The following is a 26,507-nucleotide window of genomic DNA, read 5'->3' as shown; positions in this document are numbered from 1 at the left end:
TCTGTCTGGAGGTGGGGGGGTGTCTGTGCTGTCACGTGCACTGGTCCCATGGCTACTGGATTGGCCTCCAGCCATACATAGAGAGACCCACTCAGCCTTGGGATCCCCAGGACTGCGTATGTCAGCTGACCCAGTGTCAGGAGGGGGAGAGGCGTGATGGTGGGGGCCCGGCTGCTGCCTGGCAAGTCCTCGAGTCATGGTGGGGGTGTCCCCGACTCGGGCTCATCAGCATGACCAGCGTACCTCTTCTCCTTGCAGGGGCCCCAGGGAACAGCAGGGAGCCTGAGAGTGGGTCCCGGGAGAGCCGGACTGAGTCAGTCCCTGAGTGCACCCCAGAGGGACGCTGGTGCCCCAGAGCCAGTATCCACCTGCCACCAGATGACCCCTGCGGCCCCTGGGCCTGTGCCAATGGGTCCATGTCTGGGCCAGGACTCCCCGGGGCCTCCTGTATGCTGCTGAGGGAGTTCCTCTTCTCTGTACCGGCGGGTCCTCCTTCCCAGTACTCAGTACGTGTCACTGGCCTGGGTGCCAGCTGCCTCCCCTCTGCTGCCCGAGGTCTGGGTCTCCCCATCAGACACAAACTGCAGACCCTTCCACTGAGCCCCCCCAGCCCCTGCCACGGCCCTGCCCTGGCTTTGTCAGTGTCCCTGGTTAGCACCACAGCCTCAGAAACTGCCACCTTGGCCGTTTGTGCTTATGTTGGGCACAGCATCCGCAGAAGCCCTACGCCTGCCCAGGAAAGGCCCACCCCTGCCTGCATCCTTGCCTCCCCAAACCCCCCGCTCTGAGCCTGTGCCACTGTCCCTTGTGAGTGAGAGTCTTGGCTGGCCCAGGTGGAACCTGCCCACCTGCTGGAGGCCCTGCTTCAGTGCTCCCTTGCAGAGCCCCTGACCCGCAGTGGCCCCCTGGGAGGGCCTGACACGACCTACCTTCCTCTCCTGTAGGTCACCTTCCGTGGCCAGGACGGGCCCCTGAAGCCTGGTGACCTCATCGCCCTGCAGCATGATGCGGGACCAGGTGCCCTTCTGTGCTGCTCTCCAGCACTTGGTGCCCCTGGTGCTGAGGCCCCCTACTTTTCCGCCACCTCCCCGGCCTGGCTGGTGCACCTCCCTGCTCAGCTGGAGGCAGCCCCGGCCGGCCCAGCCTGTGCCTTGCGGCTGCTCGTGGCTACAGAGCGCCTCACCACCCTCCTGGGCCTGCGGCCCAACCCAGGGCTGCGGCGGCCTGGGCGTTATGAGGTCCGGGCCACCGTGGGCAACAGCGTGTCCACACACAACCTGTCCTGCAGCTTTGACGTGCTCTCCCCCGTAGCTGGGTTGCGTGTCGCCCACCCGATCCCCCACGACGGCCGCCTCTACGTGCCCACCAACAGCTCAGTCTTGGTGCTCCAGGTGGACTCTGGCACCAACGCCACCGCCACGGCCCGCTGGCCTGGGGGCAATGCCAGTGCACCCTTTGAAGCCACCTGCCCTGCCACAGTGGCTGCCCTGGTACCCAGCTGCACTCTTGAGGCCAATGACACCCTGTTTGCGGTGCTTGTGCTGCCTGGGCTCAGCGAGGGTGAGCACGCGGTGGAGATCATGGTGGAGAACAGCGCCGGCCACGCCAACCTCAGCCTGCGGGTCAAGGCCGAGGAGCCCATCTGTGGCCTTCGTGCCGCCCCCAGCCCCGAAGCCCGTGTGCTGCAGGGAGTCCTGGTGGTAAGTGAGGCCAGACAAGGTGCTCGTGCTGAGGGCAGCCCCTCCCTGGGGAGGACGCAGATCGTCCTCTGGGGACAGCAGGCTCCATGGTTGGCTTCCCGGAGGGTTCTGTTAGGTGGCTTGTGAGTTCCGGAGTCAGTGAAGAGGCCCTGCTAAGACAGCGGCTGTAAAGGTGCTGACTCTGCTGCCGCTGTGCACCAGAAGCCCGTTGCAAGTTTGCGAACCTGCGTGTGTTCTCGAGGCCCCTGCTGTGTTCCCACCAGGCTAGAGGGTCTGGTGCCCTGCTGCTGGCCCCGTGCCAGGCTGTCCCTCCCCGCCGGGCAGCCCTCGGCTCCGCGGCCTTCACACATGGGCCGTCGGAAGGGCCGTCTCTAGCTGCCCTCCACCCATGCAGCTGTGGTCTCGGCGTACCCCGGCCACACCTGGTCTGTCGGCCGCCTTGGTGAACATCCCTGAGCACGAGGCCCTCTGCGTCTGCCGGGCCTTCCTGGGCAGCCTGTGCTGTCCACAACTCAGGGGCCCGGGGAGAGCCCAGGGATGGGGCGTGCGGACGTCCAGAGATGGAGGGCTCTTTCCATCGCTGGTACTGGGTCGCTTTCCAGATCGGGAAAGTGAGGGGCTGAAAGGTCAAAGTGTGTGTCAGCCCCAGCCCAGCCCCACACCACGCGGCCCCTCACCTTCTCCCCTGTGGTGTCTTGAGGTCAGCCCTGAGGCCCCCCAGGAGGCGTGTCCAGGTGGGGGAACCTGAGCTGAGGGTGGAGTTGCCCCCAAAGGCCGATGCTATGCCCTTCCTGCAGAGGTACAGCCCCGTGGTGGAGGCCGGCTCCGATGTGGTCTTCCGCTGGACCATTGATGACAAGCAGTCCCTGACCTTCCACAACGTGGTCTTCAACGTCATCTACCAGAGTGCTGCCGTCTTCAAGCTCTCGGTGGGTGGGGGGGGCGGGGGGTGTGGGGGGGCGGGGGGCGGGCGGCGCTCACCTTTGCTTTCCCTTCTGCTTTGCTCCCGAGGACGCCCGGCTGGCTGCGGGTGAGTGCAGGGTGGGATCTGTCCGCTGCCCCGCGGCCTTCCCGCCACCCGCAGCAGCCCACGCACGGCTACCTGTCTCTACAGCTGACGGCCTCCAACCACGTGAGCAACGTCACCGTAAATTACAATGTCACCGTGGAGCGGATGCACAAGATGAAGGGCCTTCGGGTGTCTGCCGTGCCACCCGTGTTGCCTCCCAACACGACTCTGGAGCTGGCTGCGCACGTGCTGGTGGACTCAGCTGTGGAGGTGGCCTTTCTGTGAGTGCGCGGCCTGGCAGGCAGTGGGGCAGGCCGAGCCGGGCAGGGCTGGTGCCAGGCAGTCCCCCAGCCTCCACGCCCCCACCTGCCAGGAGCTGCCGGTGTGTGGGATACCGGGAGGGGGCGGGGGCGGGGGTGCGCCCACCCCTGCTCATTGTCCGCCTGCTGCCCTGGCAGGTGGACCTTTGGGGATGGGGATCAGGTGCTCGGCCAGTTCAAGCCTCCATACAATGAGTCCTGGGTCCCAGACCCCACGGTGGCCCAGGTGCTGGTGGAGCACAGTGTCACACACGTCTATGCTGTCCCAGGTGAGGGCTGGGGCCCACCGACCTCCTGTGGGGACAGTCCCCATCCTCCCTCCATCTGGTCTGGGTTGATGGCCTGGGGCCCTAAACACGGTGAGGGAGGGGGGCCGGGGGTGAGGAGGGGACTGGCTGCTGAGCCCCATGATTCCAGTCTCCTGGCCAGAAACCGGACCACCCCCCCCCCCCGCTTGGTCCTTACTCAGATCCTTTTTGGGGTAGAAGGGGTTACAAGTTTTAGAGGCCTCCCACACAGAATACACAGTAAACCACGGTGCCCCCACCACCTCTGCCCCACACCGGCACCTGCTGTCCTCCTCTCATTCCTGCCAGCACCTCGCGTCTTGCCCTGTGCTAATGGCACCCTGCCCCTCCTCGTTGCAAGGACCCTTAGGGCTGGGTCCAAGAGCATTGTCCCTTCATGTTTCAACTGGGGCCCCGTGCTGCCCTCCCAAGGGGCAACACCGCACAGCCACATGGGGTTAGGTGGTGACTTTGCCAAGCAGGTGGTGGCAGTGGGCCTGGCCTCGTCCTCACTAGGGTCTGTCCCCTAGGTGACTACAACCTGACCCTGCTGGTGTCCAACGCCTTTGAGAACCTGACGCAGCAAGTGCCTGTGAGTGTGCGCGCCACCTTACCTGCGGTGGCTGTGGCTGTGGGAAGCCACGTCCTGGTGGCTGGGCAGCCTGTCACCTTCTCCCCACACCCACTGCCTTCACCTGGGGGCATTTTGTACACGTGGGACTTTGGGGATGGCTCCCCAGCTGTGACGCAGCACCAAACAGAGGTCAGCCACACATATGCCTCGAGGGGTATTTACCGCATCCATCTGGAGGTGAACAACACGGTTAGCAGTGTGACAGCGTGGACCAGCGTCCGCGTCTTTGAGGAGCTCCGAGGCCTGAGTGTGAGCCTGAGCCCATCTGTGGAACAGGGTGCGCCCGTGACGGTCAGCGCCACCCTGGAGTCGGGAGACAACGTCACGTGGACTTTTGACATGGGGGATGGCACCGTGCTTGTGGGCCCCGAGGCCATGGTGGAACACGTTTACCTGCGGGCACAGAACCACACGGTGACCGTGGGCGTGTCCAGCCCTGCGGGCTACCTGGCCCTGAGCCTGCCTGTGCACGTCTTCGTCCTGGAGGTGCTGCGGATTGAGCCTGCGGCCTGCATCCCTGTGCAGCCCCACACCTGGTTCATGGCCCACGTCACCGGGGACCCTGCCCACTACATCTTTGACTGGACGTTCGGGGATGGGTCATCCAACACGACCATCTTTGGGGACCCAACGGTGACACACAATTTCACACGGAGCGGAACGTTCCCCTTGGCGTTGGTCCTATCAAGCCATGTGAACAAGGCCCATTACTTCACCAGCGTCTGCGTGGAGCCCGAGGTGGGCAACGTCACCCTGTGGCCTGAGAGGCAGTTTGTGCGCCTCGGGGATGAGGCCCATCTGGTGGCTCGCGCCTGGCCCCCCTTCCCCTACCGTTATACCTGGGACTTTGGCCCTGAAGACGCGCCCCGTGTTGGGGGCCCCGAGGCCACGTTCACCTATGCGGACCCAGGTTCCTACCTGGTGACGGTCGCTGTCTCCAACAACATCTCGGCCGCCAATGACTCTGCACTCGTGGAAGTGGAGGAGCCCGTGGAGCTCACGGGCATTGGGGTCAACGGCTCTGGTGTGCTCGAGCTGCAGCGGCCCTACCTGTTCTCTGCTGTGGGCCGCGGACACCCCGCCACCTACCTGTGGGAACTGGGGGACGGCGGGCGCCTCGAGGGCCCCTCGATCAAGCACACCTACAACAGCACAGGCCACTTCACCGTCAGGGTGAGCGCGTGGAATGAGGTGAGCCGCGGCGAGGCCTGGTTGAACATCACGGTGCAGCGGCGCGTGCAGGGGCTCAGCGTCAACGCCAGCCGCACGGTGGTGCCCCTCAACGGCAGCGTGAGCTTCACCACCTCCCTGGAGGCCGGCAGCGACGTGCGCTACTCCTGGGTGCTCTGTGACCGCTGCACGCCCATCCCTGGGGGCCCCACCATCTCCTACACCTTCCGCTCCGTGGGCACCTTCAACATCATCGTGACCGCTGAGAACGAGGTGGGCTCTGCCCAGGACAGCATCTTCATCTACGTGCTGCGGCACATCGAGGGGCTGCAGGTGGCAGGGGGTGGGGGCGGCTGCTGCTTCCCCACCAACTGCACGCTGCAGCTGCAGGCCGTGGTCAGCGACGGCACCAACATCTCCTACAGCTGGAGCGCCCAGCGGGATGGCGGCCCGGCCCTGGCTGGCAGCGGCAAAGCCTTCTCGCTCACCGTGCTCGAGGCCGGCACATACCACGTCCAACTGCGGGCTGCCAACATGCTGGGCACATCCTGGGCCAACCGCACGGTGGACTTCGTGGAGCCCGTGGGCGCACTGGCTGCCGCCGCCTCCCCAAACCCGGCCATAGTCAATTCCAGCGTCACCCTCTGTGCCGAGCTGGCTGGGGGTAGTGGTGTCACTTACACGTGGTCCCCGGAGGGAGGACTGAGCTGGGAGACCCCAGAGCCATCCTCCACTCACGTCTTCCCCAGCCCCGGCCTGTACCTGGTCAGGGTGACAGCTACGAACTGGCTGGGCTCAGCCAATGTGACCATCGAGGTGGCTGTGCAGGTGCCGGTCAGTGGCCTCAGCATCCGGGCCGGCGACATAGACCGCGGCTTCGTGGCAGCAGGCTCTGCGGTGCCCTTCTGGGGACAGCTGGACTCAGGCACCAACGTGAGCTGGTGCTGGACGGTGCCAGGGGGCAGCAGGCGTGGCCAGCACGTTGCTGTGGTCTTCCGTGACGCAGGCGCCTTCTCCGTGCGGCTCAATGCCTCCAATGCAGTCAGCTGGGTCACGGCCACCCGTGAGCTCACGGTGGAGGAGCCCATTGCGGGCCTGGTGGTGTGGGCCGACAGCAAGGTGGTGGAGCCGGGGCAGCTGGTCCACTTCCAGGTCATGCTGGCTGCCGGCTCCGCTGTGCGCTTCCATCTGCAGGTCAGCGGGGCCGCTGTGGAGGCGCTCCCCGGGCCCCGCTTCTCCCGCAGCTTCCCCCGAGTTGGGGACTACATGGTGAGCGTCCAGGCTGAGAACCACGTGAGCCGGGCCCAGGCCCAGGTGCGCATCTTGGTGCTCGAGGCTGTGGGTGGGCTCCAGGTGCCCCACTGTTGCGAGCTGGGCATCCCCACGGGCACAGAGAGGAATTTTACAGCCCGGGTGCAGCGTGGGTCGCGCGTGGCCTACGCCTGGTACTTCTCCTTGCAAAAGGTCCAGGGGGACTCACTGGTCATCCTTTCGGGCCGTGATGTCACCTACACCCCCGTGGCCGCGGGGCTGCTGGAAATCCACGTGCGTGCCTTCAATGATCTGGGTGGCGTGAACCTCACGCTGCTGATGGAGGTCCAGGATGCCATCCAGCATGTGGTGCTGCGCAGTGGCCGCTGCTTTACCAACCGCACAGCCCGGTTTGAGGCCGCCACAAGCCCTAGTCCCCGGCGTGTGGCCTATCGCTGGGACTTTGGGGACGGGGCCGTGGTGGAGGACACGGAGGAGCCCTGGGCTGAACACTCCTATCTGCGGCCGGGGGACTACCGCATAGAGGTGAATGCCTCCAACCTCGTGAGCTTCTTCGTGGCCCAGGCCACGGTCACTGTCCACGTGCTGGCCTGCAGGGAGCCTGAGGTGGACGTGGCCCTGCCCCCACAGGTGTTGATGCGGCGCTCCCAGCGCAACTACCTGGAGGCCCACGTCAACCTGCGCGACTGTGTCACCTACCAGACCGAGTACCGCTGGCAGGTGTACCGTGCTGCCAGCTGCCAGCGGCCTGGGCGCCTGGCCCCTGTGGCCCTGCCCAGTGTGGACATGAGCCGGCCCCAGCTGGTTGTGCCACGGCTGGCACTGCCTGTGGGCCACTACTGCTTTGTGTTCATGGTATCATTTGGAGACACACCGCTGGCACGGAGCATCCAAGCCAATGTGACTGTGGTGCCTGAGCGCCTGGTGCCCATTGTTGAGGGTGGCTCATACCGCGTGTGGTCAGACACTCAGGATCTGGTGCTGGATGGGAGCAAATCCTATGATCCCAACCTAGAGGATGGTGACCAGACACCACTCAGCTTCCATTGGGCCTGTGTGGCCTCGACACAGGTCGGGTGTCCTGCGGGGCATGGATGTGTCCCCACCCCACCCCTCACCCGGCCCCGGCCCCTAGGTCGTTTGTGCTGCTGAGCCCAGCATAGGGAGGGGGTCTCCCGGCTGTGCCTTCGCCAGGCTCTGCTTTGAAGCCATCCCAGGTCTCACGCTTCCTCCCCATGTGGCTGCAGAGTGAGACTGGTGGCTGTACCCTGACCTTCGGGCCCCGGGGAAGCAGCGTGGTCATCGTTCCTCGGGAGCGCCTGCAGGCTGGCGTGGAGTACACCTTCAACCTGACTGTGTGGAAGGCCGGCCGGAAGGAGGAGGCCACCAACCAGACGGTGGGTGCTGCTGGCCTGGGCCTGAACCAGCAAGGCCGAGTTCCGGGCCCCCGGGGTGGACAGGGAGGGCTGAGTGTCCAGGGCTGACTGCCCCCAAACAGTGCGAGGACTAATGATGTTGTGCTTCTGGAAGCTACCGGTTCTCATTAGGAGTTAGTGCTTTTGATAATTTCTCTTTAACAAAGTGTCCTGCTTCAACACGGTTTCCTCCCAAATGGGCCCCAGGGCCCCAGGCGCCGTAGCCACCTGTGAGCAGCTGTTCAGCGCCAAAGGCTGTGAGGAAACAGTCCCCTCCCCAGGGCACGGGTGTCCTCATTTCTGAACAGGAAGGGGCTGTACCCACCTGTACCTGTGCTCACCACTCCCCTCCCCCGGGCCCTCCAGGCGGGTCAGGACCACGGTGTGGCTGATCCCCCGGCAGGTGCGCTGACGGGAGCAGGTGCGCTAGGCTGCGTGGGGGTGCCCTGCGAGGGGCTGTCGGCCCCCAACATCGGGGCTCTTCAGTGGGCCTGCCCAGAGTGGGGTTTGGCCTGGATTGGCTGAGGTGGGCCCCAGCCCCGGGCAGCAGGGACTGCGGGGTCCCTCCCCACACACAGGCCCTCATCTGTCGGTTCCCCTTCGTGAGCGAGCACTGAGAATGCCCACCACCGCCCTCAGCTTGGGAGACGCACAGGTGATCGTCCTGGGTGAGGGCTCATGCCGAGGAGGAGCTGGCCGGGTCCAGAGAGGAGGGCAGTGGTGCCTCCTCTGCCGCCCGGCCAGCCGCCAGCTCTGCGCCGGGCAGCGCAGATTCGAGGGTCTGGCTCAGGTCATGGCTTCCCTGTGACACCTCCGTCCCCAGGTGTTGATCCGCAGGGGCCGCGTGCCCATCGTGTCCTTGGAGTGCGTGTCCTGCAAGGCGCAGTCGGTGTACGCAGTGAGTCGAAGCTCCTACGTGTACCTGGAGGGCCGCTGTGATAACTGCAGCGAGGGTTCCAAGCGAGGGGTGAGCCAGCGGGGGCGGGGCGCCAGGGAGGGGAGGGGCGACGTGAAGGCGGGCCCCGCCCCTGACCGCGGCCCCGCCCCCGGGCTCCGCAGCGCTGGGCGGCGCGCACCTTCAGCAACCAGACGCTGGTGCTGGACGAGACGACCACGTCGACGGGCAGCTCGGGCATGCGGCTGGTGCTGCGGCGCGGCGTGCTGCGGGACGGCGAGGGCTACACGTTCACACTCACCGTGCTGGGCCGCTCGGGCGAGGAGGAGGGCTGCGCCTCCATCCGCCTGTCCGCCAACCGGCCCCCGCGCGGGGGCTCCTGCCGCCTCTTCCCGCTTGACGCCGTTCGCGCCCTCACCACCAAGGTGCATTTCGAGTGCACAGGTGAGCGCAGCGGATGGGGGGGCGCGGGCGGGGGACTGGGGGCGCCACTGACGCTCCGAGGGCCCCGCAGGCTGGCAGGACGCCGAAGACGCGAGCGCCCCACTGGTGTACGCACTGCTGCTGCGGCGCTGTCGCCAGGGCCACTGCGAGGAGTTCTGCGTGTACAGGGGCAGCCTCTCTGCCTACGGAGCTGTGCTGCCGCCCGGTTTCGCACCGCACTTCCAGGTGGGCCTGGCCGTGGTCGTGCAGGACCAGCTGGGCGCAGCTGTGGTCGCTCTCAACAGGTGAGCCTGGACGGGGGAGGGGTCGGGACAGGTGGCAGGTGGGAGTGGGGACTGCCACTCCTTCACCCCGGGACTCTGCCCTCAGGTCTCTGGCCATCACCCTGCCACAGCCTCCTGGCGACCCCCAGGGAGGACCTACAGACCTCACCAGCTGGTTGCACGGCCTCACGGAGAGCATGCTGCCCAGGCTGCTGAGACAGGCCGACCCCCAGCACGTCATCGAGTACTCGCTGGCCCTCATCACTGTGCTCAATGAGGCCAGTGCAGGGGTGAGGACTCCTCTCATCTGTCCTCAGTGGGGACAGTGGGCCCACACCAGTCCCTGCAGCCTAGCACATGCTTAGTTCTCTTGTGGGTCACCTTGAAACAGGTTCTGGTCCTGTCCCCACCTGTGGACTCCCCCCACTCCCGAGCACACCCCTGGGAAGGAGTCCTGGGAAAGCTTCCTTTTGCTCCTGAAGAAACAGTCCTTGAGCCGCCACCCAACTTTCGTGGTGGTGGAGACAGCCTGCACTGCCCCACCCCTCACTGCTGCTGGGGCCGCTCGTTGCCCACTCAGGGCCCCCCTGTGCTTGCTGCCCGCAGTCCGAGCAGGTTCTGGCCGTGGTGGCAGAGGAGGATGCCAGGCGGCAGCTGCAAGCCCAGATCCGCAAGAATGTCACAGAGACTTTGGTCTCCCTGCGGGTCAACACCGTGGATGACATCCAGCAGATCGCGGCAGCGCTGGCCCAGTGCACGGTAGGGGGATGCTCAGGCCCTTTGGCAGCCCTTGTCCCAGCCAGTCTCCCCAGTCATTTGCTGGTCTTTGGGCATTCCAGGGTGGAGCCACAGGGGCCTCCATCCTTCTGGTGACTGTGCAGGGTGGCCTGGGGCATAAGGAATAGCCTAGCTATAGGGGGGTCGGACACGAAGAAGCCATTCCTGTGCCATCCCCCTCCAGCCCACAGTCACGCCCCACCTGGCTTCTGTAGCTTGGAGAGTGACCCACTCCACTGTCCAGGGCTCGGGGACTGGAGTGGGCTGGTCCAGGTTGAGCCTAGTCTCAGTGGAGGGTGGGAAATTGCTCCAGAGCCTTCAGCAGAGAAGGGAGCAGAGCCCCTTCCCAGGGAGGTGGGGAGCCCTGTGCCATGTGGCTCCCATGGCCATGCACATGGCTGGGGGTGGGTGGCAGGGCCCCATCACTCTGGGTCTTATCTGGGTGGAGAGAAGCCACAGAAGAGCTTTCAGCAGGGAGGCATGTGGGCGGAACCCACACTTGAGGTAGTTTTTCCAGCTGCATCATGAAGGGGGTTGGGAAAGGCCAGGGCCACAGTGGGCGCCCAGCAGCATAGCCCGTGTGACAGAGCTGAGCTGGCCTGAGGCGGGGGTGTGGCGCTGGGCAGCCGGGCTGGAGTTGGGTGGAACACGGCGCCTGCCTTTCTGCAGGTGTCCAGCAGGGAGCTCGTGTGCCACTCCTGCCTGAAGAAGACGCTGCATAAGCTTGAGGCCATGATGCGCATCCTGCAGGCTGAGACAGCTGCTGGCACTGGGACGCCCACGGGCATAGCTGACAGCATTCTCAACATCACAGGTGCGGGCAAGGCCTCGGCAGGCTCGTGTGGCTCCCCCAACCTCCTCCTGCCTCTCCCCCACAAGCATTCCTCCACAACCTCCTGTGCTCTCATAGGCGACCTCATCCACTTGGCCAGTGTGGACATGCAGGGCCTGCAGCCCTCGGAGCTGGGCACAGAGCCGCCCTCACTCATGGTAGCATCCAGGGCCTACCACCTCTCATCGGCCCTCATGTGCATCCTCATGCGCTCCCGTGTGCTCAACGAGGAGCCCCTGACGCTGGCGGGTGAGGAGATTGTGGCCCAGGGCAAGCGCTCCGACCCGCTGAGCCTGCTGTGCCAGGGCAACGCCTCGGTTCCCAGCTGCCACTTCTCTATCCCCACGGCCTTCAGCGGGGCCCTGTCCAACCTCAGTGATGTGGTGCAGCTCATGTTCCTCGTCGACTCCAATCCATTCCCCTTTGGCTACATCAGCAACTACACCGTCTCCACCAAGGTGGCCTCCATGGCCTTCCAGACGCAGGCCGGCACCCAGATCCCCATCGGGCAGCTGGCCTCGGAGCGCGCCATCATCGTGAAAGTGCCCAACAGCTCCGACCAGGCTGCCCCGGGCCACCGCGCCCCTGCTGGCTCCGCAGTCATCCAGCCCCAGGCCTCCATCAGCGTTGCGGTCACCCCTGAAAACAGCAACCCGGCGGCCGGGCTGCACCTGCAGCTCACCTACACGCTGCTCAGTGGTGGGTGCCGCGGGTGGGGTGCTCGGGGCTGCTGCCTCCTCCCCACCTTAGCCCGGCCCGTGTGGGGGCAGCAGGGGTGCCCCAGGTGAGAAGGTGTTTCTCACGGACCACCCCCCAATTCGTGGCCTTTGGTAAACTCGGCCTCCTGCTTCACAGGCTGCGGGGGCCTGGCCTGGGGGCAGTGGGGGAGGAGCGCAGAGTGGGCCCAAGAGTGCTCCAGCCCCCTAAGCCCTAGTTAGCGGGGAGGGCTCCAGATGGTTCCCGCATCGCCCCCTGGGCTGAGCGACTGCCCAGGGCCTCCGCCCGACCTATACTTGTGCCCCTAGAGCGCTACTTGCCCGAGGAGCCTGAGCCCTACCTGGCTGTGTACTTTGACTCGGTGCCCGGGCCCAAAGAGCACAACTGCTCCGCCAGCAGGAGGATCAGCTTGGAGGAGCTGGCGGGCGGCGACCACAGGCCCTATACCTTCTTCATTGCCCCAGGGTGAGCGCCCGCCCTGCTGGTGAGAAGCAGGCCCACAGAGGACCTATTGGGGGCATGGGGCTGACTTCTGAGGGCAGGGTGGGTGTGACCAGGGTGTGACCGGATCCCCGGGTGCTGAGGTCACATGTGCTCCCTGTGGGAAGGGATGTGGCAGCAGGAGGGGGCGGGCCAGGCATGGCTCTGAGCATGGCTGGGGCCCAGAGCCTGGGGTTTGGCGGGGTCTGGCTGTGATACTCCCTTGTCCTTCTAGGACCAGAGACTCAGGTGGGACTTATTACCTGAATCTGACCAGCCACTTCCACTGGTCAGCACTGGAAGTGAGCGTGGGCCTGTACACGTCCCTGTGTCAGTACTTCAGTGAGAAGGAGATGATGTGGAAGACAGAGGGGCTTGTGCCTCTGGAGGAGACGTCCCCCAGCCAGGCTGTCTGCCTTACCCGCCACCTCACTGCCTTTGGTGCCAGCCTCTTTGTCCCCCCCAGCCACGTCCACTTCATCTTTCCAGTGAGTGGCACCCTGTTTCTTCGTCCTGAGAAGGTGAGGTGGGGGCTGTGGCTCCTGGGCCTGATGGCTCTGTCTCCCCAGGAGCCGGCCTCAGGCGTGAACTACATCGTCCTGCTGACGTGTACCGTGTGCCTGGTCACCTACACAGTCATGGCCGTGATCCTGCGTAAGCTGGACCAGCTGGACGTCAGCCGGGTGCGCATCATCCCTTTCTGCGGGAAGGGAGGCCTCTTCAAGTATGAGATCCTGGTCAAGACCGGCTGGGGCCGAGGCTCAGGTGAGTGGAGAGGCTGCCCCCGGCTTGCGCTCTCTGGCCACCTGCCCTCACGGTGATGCCACATGAGGGCTCAGTTTACCCAGCATGTTGCGAGCAGGAGCATATGGGTCGTCCCGGCACTGTTGGGACACCGGGGCACTGGAGCACAGGGCCTGCCCGTGTGGGTGGTCAACGGTCAGAGGGTGAGGGTGGTCATGAGCCATTACTGGTCGTGAGCAAGGACAGCATGACACGGACGTGAGACACGCTGAGGATAAAAGCGTTTGATTTCATTGTGAAGCACTTGCTGAGTGGTCTGGACAGTGGTTGCCGAGCAGCCATGACGCTTCCTGCGGGCAGAGAGCCCGTTCTCCAGCCTCGCGGCGGCTTCGGACACCTCCCCATTGCCCCTCTGAACACTCCTGCATGGGTATTTTGCCAGTGTCAGGTGTTCTGCACCGTCTTGGTCCTTCCCCTCCTGATGTTCGCCATCACAGGCCCCAGGTGGTGTCGCTGGCCCGGTTACTTTGGATCCTAAGTCACCGCCCTGCGCTGCCACTTTTCAGTTCCTTTCTGTGCTTCCACCCTTGTCGGCCAGTCCCCTTCTGATGCCCCAATAAAACGTTGCGTGTGTTTATCACCAGGAGACAGGCGGGCAGTGCCCCGCGGGCCAGGTGGTGTGTGGGAACCGACAGGGACGCTGGTCTGCTGTTCCCAGAGCAGACTGGGGAGCTCGTGGCCCAGCTTCTGTCTCACGTGGTCACCCGGCTGACCCGCCCTGAGCCCGAGCACGTGCCGTGCCGTGCCGTCAGGGGTCATGTCCCTGGCACGTGACATCGCTGACATGGCATCTGTCGGCCGTGCAGAGCCAGGACCGCCCGCGTCTGGTGAGGGAAGGAAGGGGGGCCTGGGGTCACGCGTCTGCCGGGCAGCACTCCAGCCCCGCTGCGCGTCCGTCCCTCCTCCAGGTACCACGGCACACGTGGGCATCATGCTGTACGGGGCGGAGGGCCGCAGCGGCCACCGGCACCTGGATGGGGACAGAGCCTTCCGCCGCAACAGCCTGGACGTGTTCCAGATCGCCACCCCGCACAGCCTGGGCAGCGTGCGCAAGATCCGCGTGTGGCACGACAACAAAGGTCTGTGGGGGCACCCGCGGCCAGCCCACCAGCACCCCAGGTGCACCCGCCGGCCTGACGCACCCCCCCCCACCAGGCCTCAGCCCCGCCTGGTTCCTGCAGCACATCATTGTCAGGGACCTGCAGAACGCCCGCAGCACCTTCTTCCTGGTCAATGACTGGCTGTCGGTGGAGACTGAGGCCAACGGCGGCCTCGTAGAGAAGGAGGTGCTGGCAGCAAGTAAGGGCCTGGCCGTCCTACCCGAGCAGCCTGGGGCTGAGCAGCCTGGGGGTGGCCCTGGGCCCGCGGCTCCTCAAGCCCGTCCATCTGTCCGTCCGTCCCTCCCCAGGCGAGGCGGCCCTGCGGCGGTCCCGGCGCCTCCTCGTGGCCGAGCTGCAGCGCGGCTTCTTTGACAAGCACATCTGGCTCTCCATATGGGACCGGCCGCCTCGGAGCCGCTTCACTCGTGTCCAGCGGGCCACCTGCTGCGTCCTCCTCGTCTGCCTCTTCCTGGGCGCCAATGCTGTGTGGTACGGGGTCGTGGGAGACACCGCCTCCAGGTGGGTGCCCGCGGGGCTCGGATGGCCTCCTCCTGCTCCCCTGCCTCCTCCAGCCTGTCCCAGCCCGGGTTTCTCTCCTCTCTTGCCCCACAGCGCGGGGCCTGTGTCCACTCTCATCCCATTGAGTGTTGACACGATCGCCGTCGGCCTGGTGTCCAGTGTGGTCGTCTATCCCGTCTACCTGGTCATCCTGTTTCTCTTCCGGATGTCCCGGAGCAAGGTGGGCCGGGGACCGCGGGGCTGCCAGAGGGCGGAGCATGGGCTTCAGGCTTCTGCCGAGGGCGGTCGTTGTGGCAGGCAGAGCGGGAGAGTCAGGGGTCGCGGTGTTGACGAGCCCTTAGCTGGACTGACCCAAGAAAAAAGAGAAACAGATTGTCAAAGCCTTGGACGAGCCCAGGGTTCTCCCTGCCGATGCCACAGAAACCACTAGGACAGTGGGGGACCTGTGGACTGCTGTCCACCAGCCTGTCACATGACCCAGGCCCCACGGACAAGTTCCTGGGACAAGTGACCGAACTGACCAGAGAGGAGATTGCCCTGGGAGAGGCCTCCAGCGAGAGGCCGGAGCAGCGATCTAAGACCTCCCGCATGGAGCAGCGCGATGGCCTCCCTGGTGGCGCCTGGCCACTGCCCAGGAGTCAGCACGGCCTCCACGAACTGACCTGTCCCATCCCATGTGGCCAGAGCCAGACGCAGGAGGTACCGGCCAAACAGCCGCAGCCTCCTGAGCAGGACGGAGGCCCAGAGTCCAGCAGTGGGCGGCAACCGCCTGCTTTGGCTGCTTGTATTCAGTCAACGACGATGAAAGCTCAAGTTCCTCAGGTCACCAGCCCCATTTCAAGTGCTCTGTAGCAGCACGGGGCTCATGGCTACCATGGCAGGCAGGGCGTCATTCTAGGACATTCTTTAGCACAGCACTGTGCTAGGCTCGGCCTTGCTCAGAAGGCAGCACGCCTCCACAAGGCAGGGCCTGGGCTGCCTCCCCCCGCTGACCTCCCTCCAATGACCTCGCCCCACTGACCTCCCTCTGCTGACGTCCCTCTGCTGACCTCCCTCCGCTGACCTCACCCTACTGACTTCACCCTGCTGACCTCACCCGCTGACCTGCCCCCTGCTGACCTCGCCCCACTGACCTCCCCCCGCCCCGCTGACCTCCCCCCTGCTGACCTCCCTCCACTGACCATGCCCCTACTGACCATGCCCCCCACTGACTTCCCCCTGCGGACCCTCCCCCCGCTGACCTGCCCTCCACTGACCTCACCCATGCTGACCTCTCCCTGCTGACCCTGCCCCCCAATGACCACGCCCCCGCTGACCTCACCCCTGCTGACCTCCCCTGCTGACCCTGCCCCCCACTGACCTCGCCCCCGCTGACCTCCCCCTGCTGACCTGCTCCCCCTGCTGACCCTGCCCCCAATGACCACGCCCCCGCTGACCTCGCCCCTGCTGACCTCCCCCTGCTGACCCTGCCCCCCACTGACCTCGCTTCTGCTGACCTCGTACCTGCTGACCTCCCCCTGCTGACCTGCTCCCCCGCTGACTTCCCCCTGCTGACTCTCCCCCGTTGACCTGCCCCTCATTGACTTCGCCCCCACTGACCTCCCCCTGCTGACCTGCTCCCCCTGCTGACCCTGCCCCCACTGACCTCACCCCCGCTGACCTCCCCCTGCTGACCCTGCCCCCCACTGACCTGCTCCCCCTGCTGACCTCGCCCTCCACTGACCACGCCCCCGCTGACTTCGCCCCTACTGACCTCGCCCCTGCTGACCTCCCCCTGCTGACCTCACCCCCTCTAGCCTCCCCACCCCGCTGACCCTCCCCTCTGCTGACCTGCCCCCCCCGCTGAACCTCCCCCACCGACCTCGCCCCTGTGACTTCCCCCACTGACAGCCCACATCTTCCGTAGGTGGCCGGGGCCCCGAGCCCCACCCCTGCAGGGCAGCAGGTACTGGACGTTGACAGCTACCTGGACTCGTCTGTGCTGGATAGCTCCTTCCTCACCTTCCCGGGGCTGCGCACAGAGGCAAGTGTGCCCCCAGGGGCCCTGCCAAGCTGGGGGTGGGGTGTCCTGCCACCTTGGGCAGTCCAGGGTCCTAGGGATTCTCTGCACTTCTCAACAGGCCTTTGCTGGACAAATGAAAAGCGACTTATTTTTGGATGATTCTAAAAGGTAGGGGTCCCTAGAGCAAACGTGAGCCTCGGCGTAGGTCGGCCATGGCCTGTGTGTGCCATGTCACGGGTGTCTGGGCTGCGTGGGCCGTGTGCGTGTCCTGGCCAGGGGTTGGCAGGCCTGTGTGTTGCCCACACCCCACCTCAGGGCCCTGTTTGCTCAGAAGCTTCTGGAGTCCGTGTGTGATTGGAACTGGGAGTGTGCACATGTGTCCCCTGGGCTCCCCTTGTCCAACCCGTGTCACCCTCAGCCTGGTGTGCTGGCCATCCAGTGAAGGCACACTTAACTGGCCGGACCTGCTGAGTGACCCGTCCATCATGGGCAGCACCCTGCAGCGGCTGGCTCGGGGCCGCATGGGCCACACGCTGGGCCCGGAGGACGACGGTCTCTCCTTGCTGAGCCCCTCTTCACCTGCCAAATACTTCTCAGCTTCAGGTGGGCATCGCCCTGCTCTCCCAGGAGGGCCCCGAGGTGGGGGTTGGAGGAGCCGTGCCCTTCCTGATGTGCACTGCTCCTGCCTCCAGATGAGGACCTGATCCAGCAGATCCTGGCCGAAGGCGCCAGCAGCCTGGCCCCCACCCAGGACACCCAAGTGGAAACGGATCTGCTCACCAGCCTGTGAGTGCCTGGCCGCTGGGGCTCAGGGTGGTGGGAGCCCGGGCCGGGAATCCCTGCTCGCCTCCTGGATGGGCCTGTGCTGTGCCGTCCGTGTGCCCCGCCGCGGGGCTGGGCCCTGTCCCTGTGAACCCTGTCTGCACGGAGGCCAAGGCCGAAGGTGGGCTGGGTGGGGCGTGCTTGGCAGTAGGTGCCAGCCCAGGCCAGGCCGGTGTGAGGAGCAGGCAGGGGCACGGGCTGGGGGCCCCTTGGGTGGTGCTGCGGAAGGCCACCGCTGCTGGGGTGCTGGCCCGATGGGGCAGGGCGAGGACCCCACCCACTGAGGGTGGAGGCCGGAAGCAACGGGGAGCCAGGACCAGGCTGACGCAGGTTTACAGCCCGGGGAGCAGGCTAGGTGCTGGGGCCCTTCCTTGGTCACGTCCACCCGTCCACCCGCTGACAGTGGGGAGGGCACCGCATCGCCAGAAGAGGCTCCAGCTGAAACTGCGGGCTACAGGTGAGCGCGAGCTACTCCCCTCTTCTGTGCCTCAGGTCTAGCGCCCCCGGGGAGACAACGGAAACGCTGACGCTGCAGAGGCTGGGGGAGAGGGGACCGCCGTGCAGCTCCGGCGTGACCTGGGAGCAGCCCGCGTCGGCCAGGCTCTCCGGGACAGGTGTGCCCCTGTGTCCCCAGGATGCCCCCCGCCCTCCCCAGGGCTGCCTGTCACCGGCCTGTCTCCCTCCCCAGGGCTGGCGGACGGTCTGCAGAAGCGGCTGCTGCCCGCCTGGTGTGCGTCCCTGGCCCACGGGCTCAGCTTGCTCTTGGCTGCTGTGGCTGTGGGGGTCTCTGGCTGGGTAGGCTCCAGCTTCCCCCCTGGTGTGAGCGTGATGTGGCTCCTCTCAAGCAGCTCCAGTTTCTTGGCCTCCTTCCTTGGCTGGGAGCCCCTCAAGGTAAATGGGATGCAGGGGGCCGGGCCAGCAGCCTCTGGCACCTGCAGGCTGCTCTGATGCCGCCTGTGGCGCAGGTCCTGCTGGAAGCCCTGTACTTCTCGCTGGTGGCCAAGCGGCTCCATCCTGATGAGGATGATACCCTGGTGGAGAGCCCGGCTGTGACCCCTGTGAGCGAGCGTGTGCCTCGCGTGAGGCCCCCCCACGGCTTTGCGCTCTTCCTGGCAAAGGAGGAAGCCCGAAAGGTCAAGAGGCTGCATGGGATGCTGAGGGTGAGCTCAGTCACGGGTGCCCAGCACCTGCTGTCCACCTGCGTTCTGGCCAACATGCTGGCTTCCTGTAGGTTCTCCCTTCATAAAAAACCACACGCCTACCCTTTACTTCCACAGAGGCCCTATGGCCCCTACCCCATCACCCCTAACTCCTACCCCCCCCAGTCCTTGCTCTCTCTTCATGTCCGGCTCAGATGCCTCCTCTGCCTGGCCTCTCAGGGCCCTCGGGGTGGTCTCCACCCCCAGCAGGGCATTGGCAGGTGTCTGTGTTGCCTTCTTGGCACCAAGAACCTTGGCCACGGGCAGATTGCTGGCCAGCTCTATTGTGGTGGGCGAGACTTGGATTGGCTGACCCCAGGGCTGTCCTTGCCTCCAGAGCCTGCTGGTGTATATGCTCTTTTTGCTGGTGACGCTGTTGGCCAACCACGGGGATGCCTCATGTCACAACCATGCCTACCGCTTACAGAGTGCCATCAAGCAGGAGCTGGGCAGCCAGGCCTTCCTGGCCATCACCCGGTATGGACACCCTAAGCACATGCACATACACCAGGTCAGGAGGGCACTGATGCCAACCAGGCCCCATCTTGACCCTGGCCTTGGGCCAACGCAGTACCCAGGGGGTATGGGGAAGGGTCTTGGTACAGTTTTGTCAGGCCAGCTCCATAAAACTTACTGTCCTAAATGCAAGTAGGCTAAGGAATCTGAGTCTTCGCCTTGTCCCCTTCTGTGGCACTGGCAGCCTGTCATTGGCTGGGCCACTGACCACCCCCGCCACGGGTTCCGGGAGCTTCGGGGTAGAGCATGTGACTGTGTGTGGGCAGGTCTGATGAGTTCTGGCCATGGATGTCACACGTGCTGCTTCCCTACATCCATGGGAACCAGTCCGGCCCAGAGCTGGGGCCCCCACGGCTGCGGCAGGTGCGGCTGCAGGAAGGTGAGCGGTTTCTAGCTGCCTGGCTAGGTACCCTTTATCTTCCCTCTGCCTCCCTTCTTTATGGCCTCTCCCTTCAGGGCTGCAGGGAGGGTTTGGGGAGCCCATGGAGCACCCTGCCCAGGCAGCGCTGGTTTAGTCACGCTCACTCCTTGGCTGCTCTGCTTGCAGCTCTGTGCCCAGACCCTCCCGGCGCCGCGGTGCATGCGTGCTCAGCCGGCCAGGACGCCTTCAGCACCGGGGACTACAGCATTGGCTGGGGTAGTGCTGCCCAGAACTGCTCCGAGACGTGGGCCTACTCTGCGCCAGACCTACTGGGGTAAGCACAGGGGTGCCCCGCGGTTCCCTCCCCGGTGCCCGCACGCCTGCAGCCGGGCTCTAACACTGCCCCCTCGCCAGCAGCATCTGGTCCTGGGGCTACTGCGCTGTGTACGACAGCGGGGGCTATGTGCAGGAGCTAGGGCTGAGCCTGGAGGAGAGCCGCGCGCAGCTGGGCTTCCTGCAGCTGCATAACTGGATCGACAACAGGTGTGCGCGCCTCCGCGGCCCCCCACCTCTGCCCCCGCAGCCCCTCAGGCTAGCACAGCAGCCCTCCTCCTGCCACGAGCCTGCGGCTCGGCTCCCCATGCGTTACATTCCTGATGGGCCTCTCACTCAGCCTCCACCTCCCCCCGGGGTCCATGCATCACCTGCCGCCGCCCCTTCCTCCGGGAAGGCACCTGGTCTTACTGTGCCCCCTTCACGCGCGCAGGAGCCGCGCCGTGTTCGTGGAGCTCACGCGCTACAGCCCAGCCGTGGGGCTGCACGCCGCCGTCACGCTGCGCCTCGAGTTCCCCGCTGCCGGGCACGCGGTGACCGCTGTCAGCGTGCGTCCCTTCCCGCTGCAGCGCCTGAGCACCGGCCTCTCCCTGCCGCTGCTCACCTCGGTGGGTGCTCGCCCCGCCCTGCCCCGCCCCGCCCACGCCCGCCGCCCCAGGCCCCGCCCATCGCTCGCCCCGCCCCCCCGCAGGTGAGCCTGCTGCTCTTCGCGCTGTACTTCTCCGTGGCCGAGGTGCGCACCTGGCGCAGGGAAGGGTGTAGACGTGCGGCGCAGCCCGGGGCGTGGGCGCGGTGGCTGCTGGTGGCACTGACCGCGGCCGCAGCGCTCGTGCGCCTGGCCCAGCTGGGTGTTGCCGACCGCCAGTGGGCCCGCTTCTTGCGCCGCCGTCCGCGCCGATTCACCAGCTTCGAGCAGGTGGCGCAGCTGAGCGCCGCGGCTCGCGGCCTGGCCGCCTCGCTGCTCTTCCTGCTCCTGGTCAAGGTGAGGTTGGGGCCAGGGGGACGCGGGGTGGGGGGCGCTGCCGGCCGGTGGGGGCTGGTCAGCTGACCCCACTTGTCCACAGGCCGCGCAGCAGCTGCGCTTCGTGCGCCAGTGGTCGGTTTTTGGCAAGACGCTGTGCCGGGCCCTGCCGGAGCTCGTGGGGGCAGCCCTCGGCCTGGTGGCGCTCGCCGTGGCCTACGCGCACCTGGCCGTTCTGGTAGGTGAGGGTGAGGCCGGCGGGTAGTGGGGGGGTCTAGCCTCGGACGCGCCCCTCACTCCTGCCCCCCTCCCTTGCAGCTGGTCTCCTCCTGTGTGGATTCATTCCGGAGTGCGGCGCGGGCCCTCTTGGTGCTGTGCCCTGGGTCAGGGGGTCCCGCCCTGTGCCCTGCCGAGTCCTGGCGCCTGTCCCCGCTGCTGTGCACCGGGCTCTGGGCCCTGCGCCTTTGGGGCGCCCTGCGGCTGGGGGCCGTCCTTCTGAGATGGCGGTACCATGCCCTGCGTGGGGAACTCTACCGACCGGCCTGGGAGCCGCAGGACTACGAGATGGTGGAGCTCTTTCTGCGCAGGCTGCGCCTCTGGATGGGTTTCAGCAAGGTCAAGGAGGTGGGTACGGCCCAGTGGGGGGGAGAGGGACACACCCTGGGCCCAGGTGAGCCCAGGGTGCAGCCGGACTGACCGAGCCCCTGTGCCGCCCCCAGTTCCGCCACAAAGTCCGCTTTGAAGGGATGGAGCCGCTGCCCTCCCGCTCCTCCAGGGGCTCCAAGTCCTCCCCGGATGCACCCCCACCCAGCGGGGGCTCGGACACCTCACGGCCCTCCACGTCCTCCAGCCAGTTGGACACGCTGAGTGGAGGCCTGGGCCGCCTGGGGCCCCGGGGGGAGCCGGAGCCCTCTCGCCTGCAAGCGGTGTTCGAGGCCCTCCTGACCCAGTTCGACCGACTCAACCAGGCCACAGAGGATGTGTACCAGCTGGAGCAGAGGCTGCAGAGCCTGCGGGGCCGCAGGAGCACCGTTCCCCCAGCCTCGCCTCCCCACAGCCCCTGCTCAGCCCTGCAGCCGGCCCTGCCCAGCCGTCTTGCCCGGGCCAGTCGAGGCATGGGCCTGGCATCCGGCCCCAGCAGGGCTTCCCTGCGGGCTAAGAACAAGGTCCACCCCAGCAGCACTTAGCCCTCGGGGCACCGGGCTCCCCCACCCCCGCTCCGGCTTCTGGGAGGAGCCAGGGCAGACACCGCTCAGTATTAACTTCTGCTACCCTCAAGGTTTGGGCCAGCAGAACAGCCGCACGGAGGCCCCGGAGTAGGCAGCCTCGTCTCTCTCTGGGGGTCTCAGCACTTTAAAGAGGCCGTGTGGGCAGCCAGGACCCAAGGGCCCTCCCCAGCTCCCTGTGGGTGGACACAGCAGTATCGGGCTGAGCGCCCAGCCTCTGAGATGCTAATTTATTACCGGAGTCCTCAGGTACAGCGGGCTGTGCCCGGCCCCACCTCCTGGGCAGACATCTCCCCTTGCGAAGGATCCAGGCTTCGGGGAGGGAACCTGCACTTCCCGTGGTCTTCCCCACTAAGTTATTACCTCTCCTGTGCCCCTGCTGAGTGCACTCCCTTTCCGCTGCCATCTGTGTGTCTATCGTCAGTAATTTATATGGGGTTAGGTTAAAATGTATATATTTTTGTACGTCGCTCTATTTTTCACTAGGGCCAAGGGACCTGGTGGCTGAAGCAGCCCTGTGCCCACTGTCACCCGTGTTGAGGGGGGAGCAGGGACTGCAGAGCTGGCCTCCCTCCCCAGACATGTGACCAGGGGGCAGGGCAGCTGACGGTGGCTGCTGCTTGCATCCAGGTCTGGCCTGAGGCAGGTGCTGGGAGGGGAGGCTGGTTGGGAGGGTACAGCCACCTCCGAGGCAGTTCCTGTCGCCCCCCAGCAGCAAGATGGCAGAGCCCAGACCTGCTGGTGCCAGGTGTGGGCAATGAGCAGGAGGAGGACAGGGCAAGAACTCCAGGGTGGTCAGGTGGAAAGAGCCCTCCCCGGGGGCTGGCTCCCGGGGCTGGGGAGGGTGAGCAGGGGGCCGCGGGTGGCCCAACCGACAGCCTGGTACCACGTATGTGGGCATGGCCACAGTTACAGCCTTGACCCCACCCCCCACCCGACAAAGTCAAATAAACAACCTGGCTGACTGCACCTGTGTCTGTGAGCCTCGAGGGCTATACCTGCTTTATTTCAGGGGCGCACATACAGGCAGGGGGACCCCTCACACAAACTCCGTGAAGTCATCCACAGAGGAGATGAGACGCTTCCGCTGGCCTGTCTCATACGTGGGCACAGGCTCTGCCGGCGCCTGAGCAGAGGCTTTGGGGTGGCCCGGGGGGTGCATCTGCATCAGTGGCAGGCTGGGGTTGGTGTAGTGGGCTTCCTCGCGGATCTGAGGGACACCAAATGCTTGAGCAGCCAGCCCCCCGCCCCCAGCCCCCACGACATCTGGGCCCCGTTTCCCCTACCCGGTGGCGGAGTCGCTTGATGTGGCGAAGCCTGGCAATCCACTTGGAGGGATAGATGTCGGTGGGGTTGGAGCGGCTATGATGCACTTGTGAGGCCATCTGGGAGGGGAAGGCAGAGCAGAGAGCCCTCCAGGGGTGGCCCCTGTGCCCCCGCCCACCTGCACCCCCCCCCCCCCCATCATGCCCTCCACTCACATTTGCATGCAAAGCCATCTGACGTGCCACAAAAGGCAGGTTGCGGTCAGACACGATCTTGGCCACGCTAGTATCCACAAGACCTTCCATGTCTGGGGAGAACCAGAGCTCACACGACGGCTCAGGACCCTGAGTGCCTACCCCCTCCGCCCTGGGGCTTACCTTTCCTGCACTGCAGGGACACCAGGTTGCACTCATAGTCCAGGGGGGTGATGATCACGTGGACGAAGTTGAACTGGCCCTGCCCGGACGAGAGCAGAGGTCACCCCAGCCCTGAGGACTGCTTCCTGCCATGTCCTCACCAAGCTGACGGTGGCAAGCTCGTCAGTGTTGGTCACTCGCTACCTGAACCAGCCTGTGCTCTGCTCCGTTAACCACTGGCCACTGCACACACCCTTCCTTCCCACCAAAGCCAGGGCACGCTGCCTTCCCCCTTCACCCACCACTGCACTTCTGGATGGCAACTGAATCCACCTGAGCTCAGGTTCACAGTCATGACTGCACACAGGCACAGGGCCCCCCTCATGTCCCTGTGTGGTCTGGGGCTCCTGCCTCACCATCTACCAGGAGCAGCACAGGGCGCTCTGCACGTTCCCCATAGTTGAGGCGCCCGCAGGGACAGCTCCGCTGGGCACCCCTGCCCACGACTGGACGCTGTTCAGCAGCCGGGGGCGCTGTTCAGTGACCTCCTCTGAGGTTTCCCAGTGTTTAGAATACACCGGACACCCCCGCCTCCCCGCTGCCCGGCCTCCCGGCCTCACAGCTGTCTGCAGATCCCTGCCCGCCAAGTCTCCCCGACCGAAGCCGCCTCCTCACAGTGCCCGCCGAGTACGGCCGCACATTGACTTCTTTACTCCTAAGGCCACAATCACTATCCTTGTCAGTAAAGGACGCTGGCTCCGAGGGGCCCCAGGACACCAGTGCCCAGAGGGCCACACACCCACCCTGCGGCTGCCTGGGCTCAACCTGAGCTCACTGGCGCTTCCTCTGGAGTCTGCGCGGCCCCGCCCCGCGCTCTGGCCCCGCCCACTCTGCCCCACCCCGCCCACACTGCCCCCCACCCCCACGCTCTGGCCCCGCCCACACCACCCCAGCCCCCGCCCCCCCACGCCCAGGACTCACTCGGATGGTGCCCAGCTTGAAGTCCTCACCAGAGTCGTTGTAGACGATGGACACAAAGTCATTGCCCAGGTGGCGCTTCTTGTCACAGCGGTGCTTGTCCACATCCTTGGTGGGCATCAGGGTAGCAATGTGGAAGACGGCTGCGAGGCGGAGGGGGCCGAGCTGAGCAGCCCACATGGCCCTAGGTAGAGCCCTAGTGAGGGCTCCTCGGGCTGCCATCAGGCTGGTGTTGGTAGGGACGCAGGCAGGGGTGGCCGGGGCCCTCTGTGCCTCTCACCAGGGGCACCTGTTGGCTTCCCCAGAGGCTCTCCGAGTCTGCCCGGCCGGCAGCACTCAGCTCCTCAACCCGAGGGCAGAGCTCGGGAAGCAGCTGCCAACCTCATGGCTCCCCCACGCCAGGCCTGGTGAAGTCAGGCCCCCTGGCACTCCCACCACACTCTACTCCGTGGCCGAAGGGCAGGCCAACACCATCGGGGTGGGGGACCGACCACGTGCCAGAGGAAGGTGCATACCTTGCATGATGTCGTCATGCCAGCAGTAGGTGAACTGGCCATCTTCGCCACACACGTCCAGGCCCCCCAGATACACCTTGTCCGGCTGGCAGTCTTTGAGCTCAATGAGCTTGCCCAGGCCTGTCAGGAACTCCGTGTACCTGTACGAGCCATGCTCGTTGGACAGGATGGCGAGCTCACTGCTGCTCTGTGGGCAGAGAGGAGCACGCTGGCACCCGCCCCTCCTCCTACACGGCTCCCCAGGGCCGGACCACGTGAGGCCATCCTGCCCAGCACCTGCCAGGAGGTGGGGATGGCACATCCTGGACACCCTCCCCTGCACACAGAATTGGTCTGCCAGCAAATGTGCTCCAGGGGACCATCAGAGCACGTCCAGGACTCTGGCATTCCTTGGAATCCCAGCCCCTGTCCACAGACCTGCCCCTCGCACGGAGACGATCAGCACCCCCTTCCTTCGGTTCTCCATGCAGCAGAGGAATGCTTTGAATATTTAGGCAGAGTCACCTCGAACCCTTTGCTCAGAACCGTTCACAGCCCTCCCATCTCCTTAGGAATGAAAGTGCAGCTTCCCGGCAACCTACGAGGCTGTCCACGGCAGCCTTCCCCTCTCCTTCCCTGCTCCACCCCCCCACACCCTGCGCAGTGGACACTGCGCCAGCCACCCCAGGGCCTTGGCACCTGCCGTTCCTACACAAAACGCTCCCCTCCTGCACCTTCTCCATGCCTGGCTCGCTGATGCGAGCAGTGCCCTGCCCACACCTGCAGTATCCATGCACCTGCCACCTTCTCTGCCATGCTCGGCACTCCCTCGGGCACCACGTGCTCACCCACTCACCTGTGACTCTTGCTGTGTCCCTGGCACCAGTACGGTGCCTGGGATAGGGTGTGGCAACTCACGCAACAACTGAGCTCCATGGCAGAGGGGATCCAGACCCTAACCCCACCCCAGGCAGGAAGGCCACGCAGCTCCACCCTGGCACCCAGAAGCCTCACCTGGCCTTCTCCCACGTACAGGACGGCAATCTTGTGTGTGTCGTATGATGGAATCTGGTCGAGAAGCTGCACTGACCGCTCGAAGGACTGTAGCCACAGAGCCCTGCCTGAGCCTTGGGTGGGGGCCGGCCCCTGCCACCAGCCCTGAAGCCCCAGCCAAATTCCAGTCCAGGGAGGGCGCTCCCCCACCCAGGTAGCCGAGAGCTAGGGCAGCCCACGGTGCCCCCCACCAGGCTCCAGGGGGACCTGGAGAGAAAGCACCCACCTCATTGGGTAGAAGGATGGGCTTGTTGGACTCGTCACCAAAGAAGGGTGAGTGGTAGAGCTGCAGGAACACAAAG

The 26,507-nt window shown here is 65.6% G+C and overlaps 2 protein-coding genes across 17 annotated transcripts in view; one reads left to right on the top strand and one right to left on the bottom strand.

Annotated features, from left to right (window-relative positions):
* The window catches only part of PKD1 (polycystin 1, transient receptor potential channel interacting), a 41,492-nt gene extending 18,465 nt beyond the window's left edge, over positions 1–23,027 (top strand). The window contains exons 10-47 of one of the 5 annotated variants that reach the window (XM_077906172.1): positions 259–506; positions 945–1,700; positions 2,498–2,629; positions 2,712–2,730; positions 2,815–3,091; positions 3,168–3,298; positions 3,847–7,463; positions 7,640–7,789; positions 8,631–8,705; positions 8,867–9,146; positions 9,217–9,430; positions 9,516–9,699; positions 10,016–10,168; positions 10,856–11,000; positions 11,097–11,717; positions 12,044–12,200; positions 12,451–12,703; positions 12,785–12,980; positions 13,928–14,098; positions 14,175–14,318; positions 14,428–14,638; positions 14,732–14,858; positions 16,545–16,661; positions 16,759–16,808; positions 17,059–17,243; positions 17,333–17,426; positions 17,955–18,076; positions 18,151–18,353; positions 18,428–18,622; positions 18,999–19,138; positions 19,444–19,556; positions 19,725–19,872; positions 19,953–20,081; positions 20,305–20,479; positions 20,563–20,853; positions 20,936–21,070; positions 21,151–21,456; positions 21,552–23,027. In XM_077906172.1, coding sequence (XP_077762298.1) covers positions 259–506; positions 945–1,700; positions 2,498–2,629; positions 2,712–2,730; positions 2,815–3,091; positions 3,168–3,298; positions 3,847–7,463; positions 7,640–7,789; positions 8,631–8,705; positions 8,867–9,146; positions 9,217–9,430; positions 9,516–9,699; positions 10,016–10,168; positions 10,856–11,000; positions 11,097–11,717; positions 12,044–12,200; positions 12,451–12,703; positions 12,785–12,980; positions 13,928–14,098; positions 14,175–14,318; positions 14,428–14,638; positions 14,732–14,858; positions 16,545–16,661; positions 16,759–16,808; positions 17,059–17,243; positions 17,333–17,426; positions 17,955–18,076; positions 18,151–18,353; positions 18,428–18,622; positions 18,999–19,138; positions 19,444–19,556; positions 19,725–19,872; positions 19,953–20,081; positions 20,305–20,479; positions 20,563–20,853; positions 20,936–21,070; positions 21,151–21,456; positions 21,552–22,019 — 11,132 coding nt within the window. In that variant the 3' untranslated portion in view covers positions 22,020–23,027. Of the gene's footprint in view, positions 1–258; positions 507–944; positions 1,701–2,497; positions 2,630–2,711; positions 2,731–2,814; positions 3,092–3,167; positions 3,299–3,846; positions 7,464–7,639; positions 7,790–8,630; positions 8,775–8,866; positions 9,147–9,216; positions 9,431–9,515; positions 9,700–10,015; positions 10,169–10,855; positions 11,001–11,096; positions 11,718–12,043; positions 12,201–12,450; positions 12,704–12,784; positions 12,981–13,927; positions 14,099–14,174; positions 14,319–14,427; positions 14,639–14,731; positions 14,859–16,544; positions 16,662–16,758; positions 16,809–17,058; positions 17,244–17,332; positions 17,427–17,954; positions 18,077–18,150; positions 18,354–18,427; positions 18,623–18,998; positions 19,139–19,443; positions 19,557–19,724; positions 19,873–19,952; positions 20,082–20,304; positions 20,480–20,562; positions 20,854–20,935; positions 21,071–21,150; positions 21,457–21,551 lie in introns of all 5 variants that reach the window. The other 4 variants (XM_077906171.1, XM_077906170.1, XM_077906174.1 and 1 more) reach the window with 4 other exon arrangements.
* Positions 23,028–23,031: 4 nt separating this feature from the next.
* The window catches only part of TSC2 (TSC complex subunit 2), a 33,393-nt gene continuing 29,917 nt past the window's right edge, over positions 23,032–26,507 (bottom strand). For 11 of the 12 annotated variants that reach the window (XM_077906175.1, XM_077906176.1, XM_077906177.1 and 8 more), the window contains 8 exons: positions 26,432–26,507; positions 26,167–26,253; positions 25,174–25,360; positions 24,662–24,801; positions 23,702–23,780; positions 23,540–23,631; positions 23,345–23,443; positions 23,032–23,268 (listed from right to left, as the gene is read on the bottom strand). In XM_077906175.1, coding sequence (XP_077762301.1) covers positions 23,098–23,268; positions 23,345–23,443; positions 23,540–23,631; positions 23,702–23,780; positions 24,662–24,801; positions 25,174–25,360; positions 26,167–26,253; positions 26,432–26,507 — 931 coding nt within the window. In that variant the 3' untranslated portion in view covers positions 23,032–23,097. Of the gene's footprint in view, positions 23,269–23,344; positions 23,444–23,539; positions 23,632–23,701; positions 23,781–24,661; positions 24,802–25,173; positions 25,361–26,166; positions 26,254–26,431 lie in introns of those variants that run through there. The other variant, XR_013384810.1, reaches the window with a different exon arrangement.

Source organism: Canis aureus, chromosome 8 (assembly GCF_053574225.1).
Source record: "Canis aureus isolate CA01 chromosome 8, VMU_Caureus_v.1.0, whole genome shotgun sequence".
NCBI lineage: Eukaryota > Metazoa > Chordata > Mammalia > Carnivora > Canidae > Canis > Canis aureus.
Note: the sequence above shows the minus strand (reverse complement) of the source record. Positions and strands in the feature narration are given on the sequence as shown.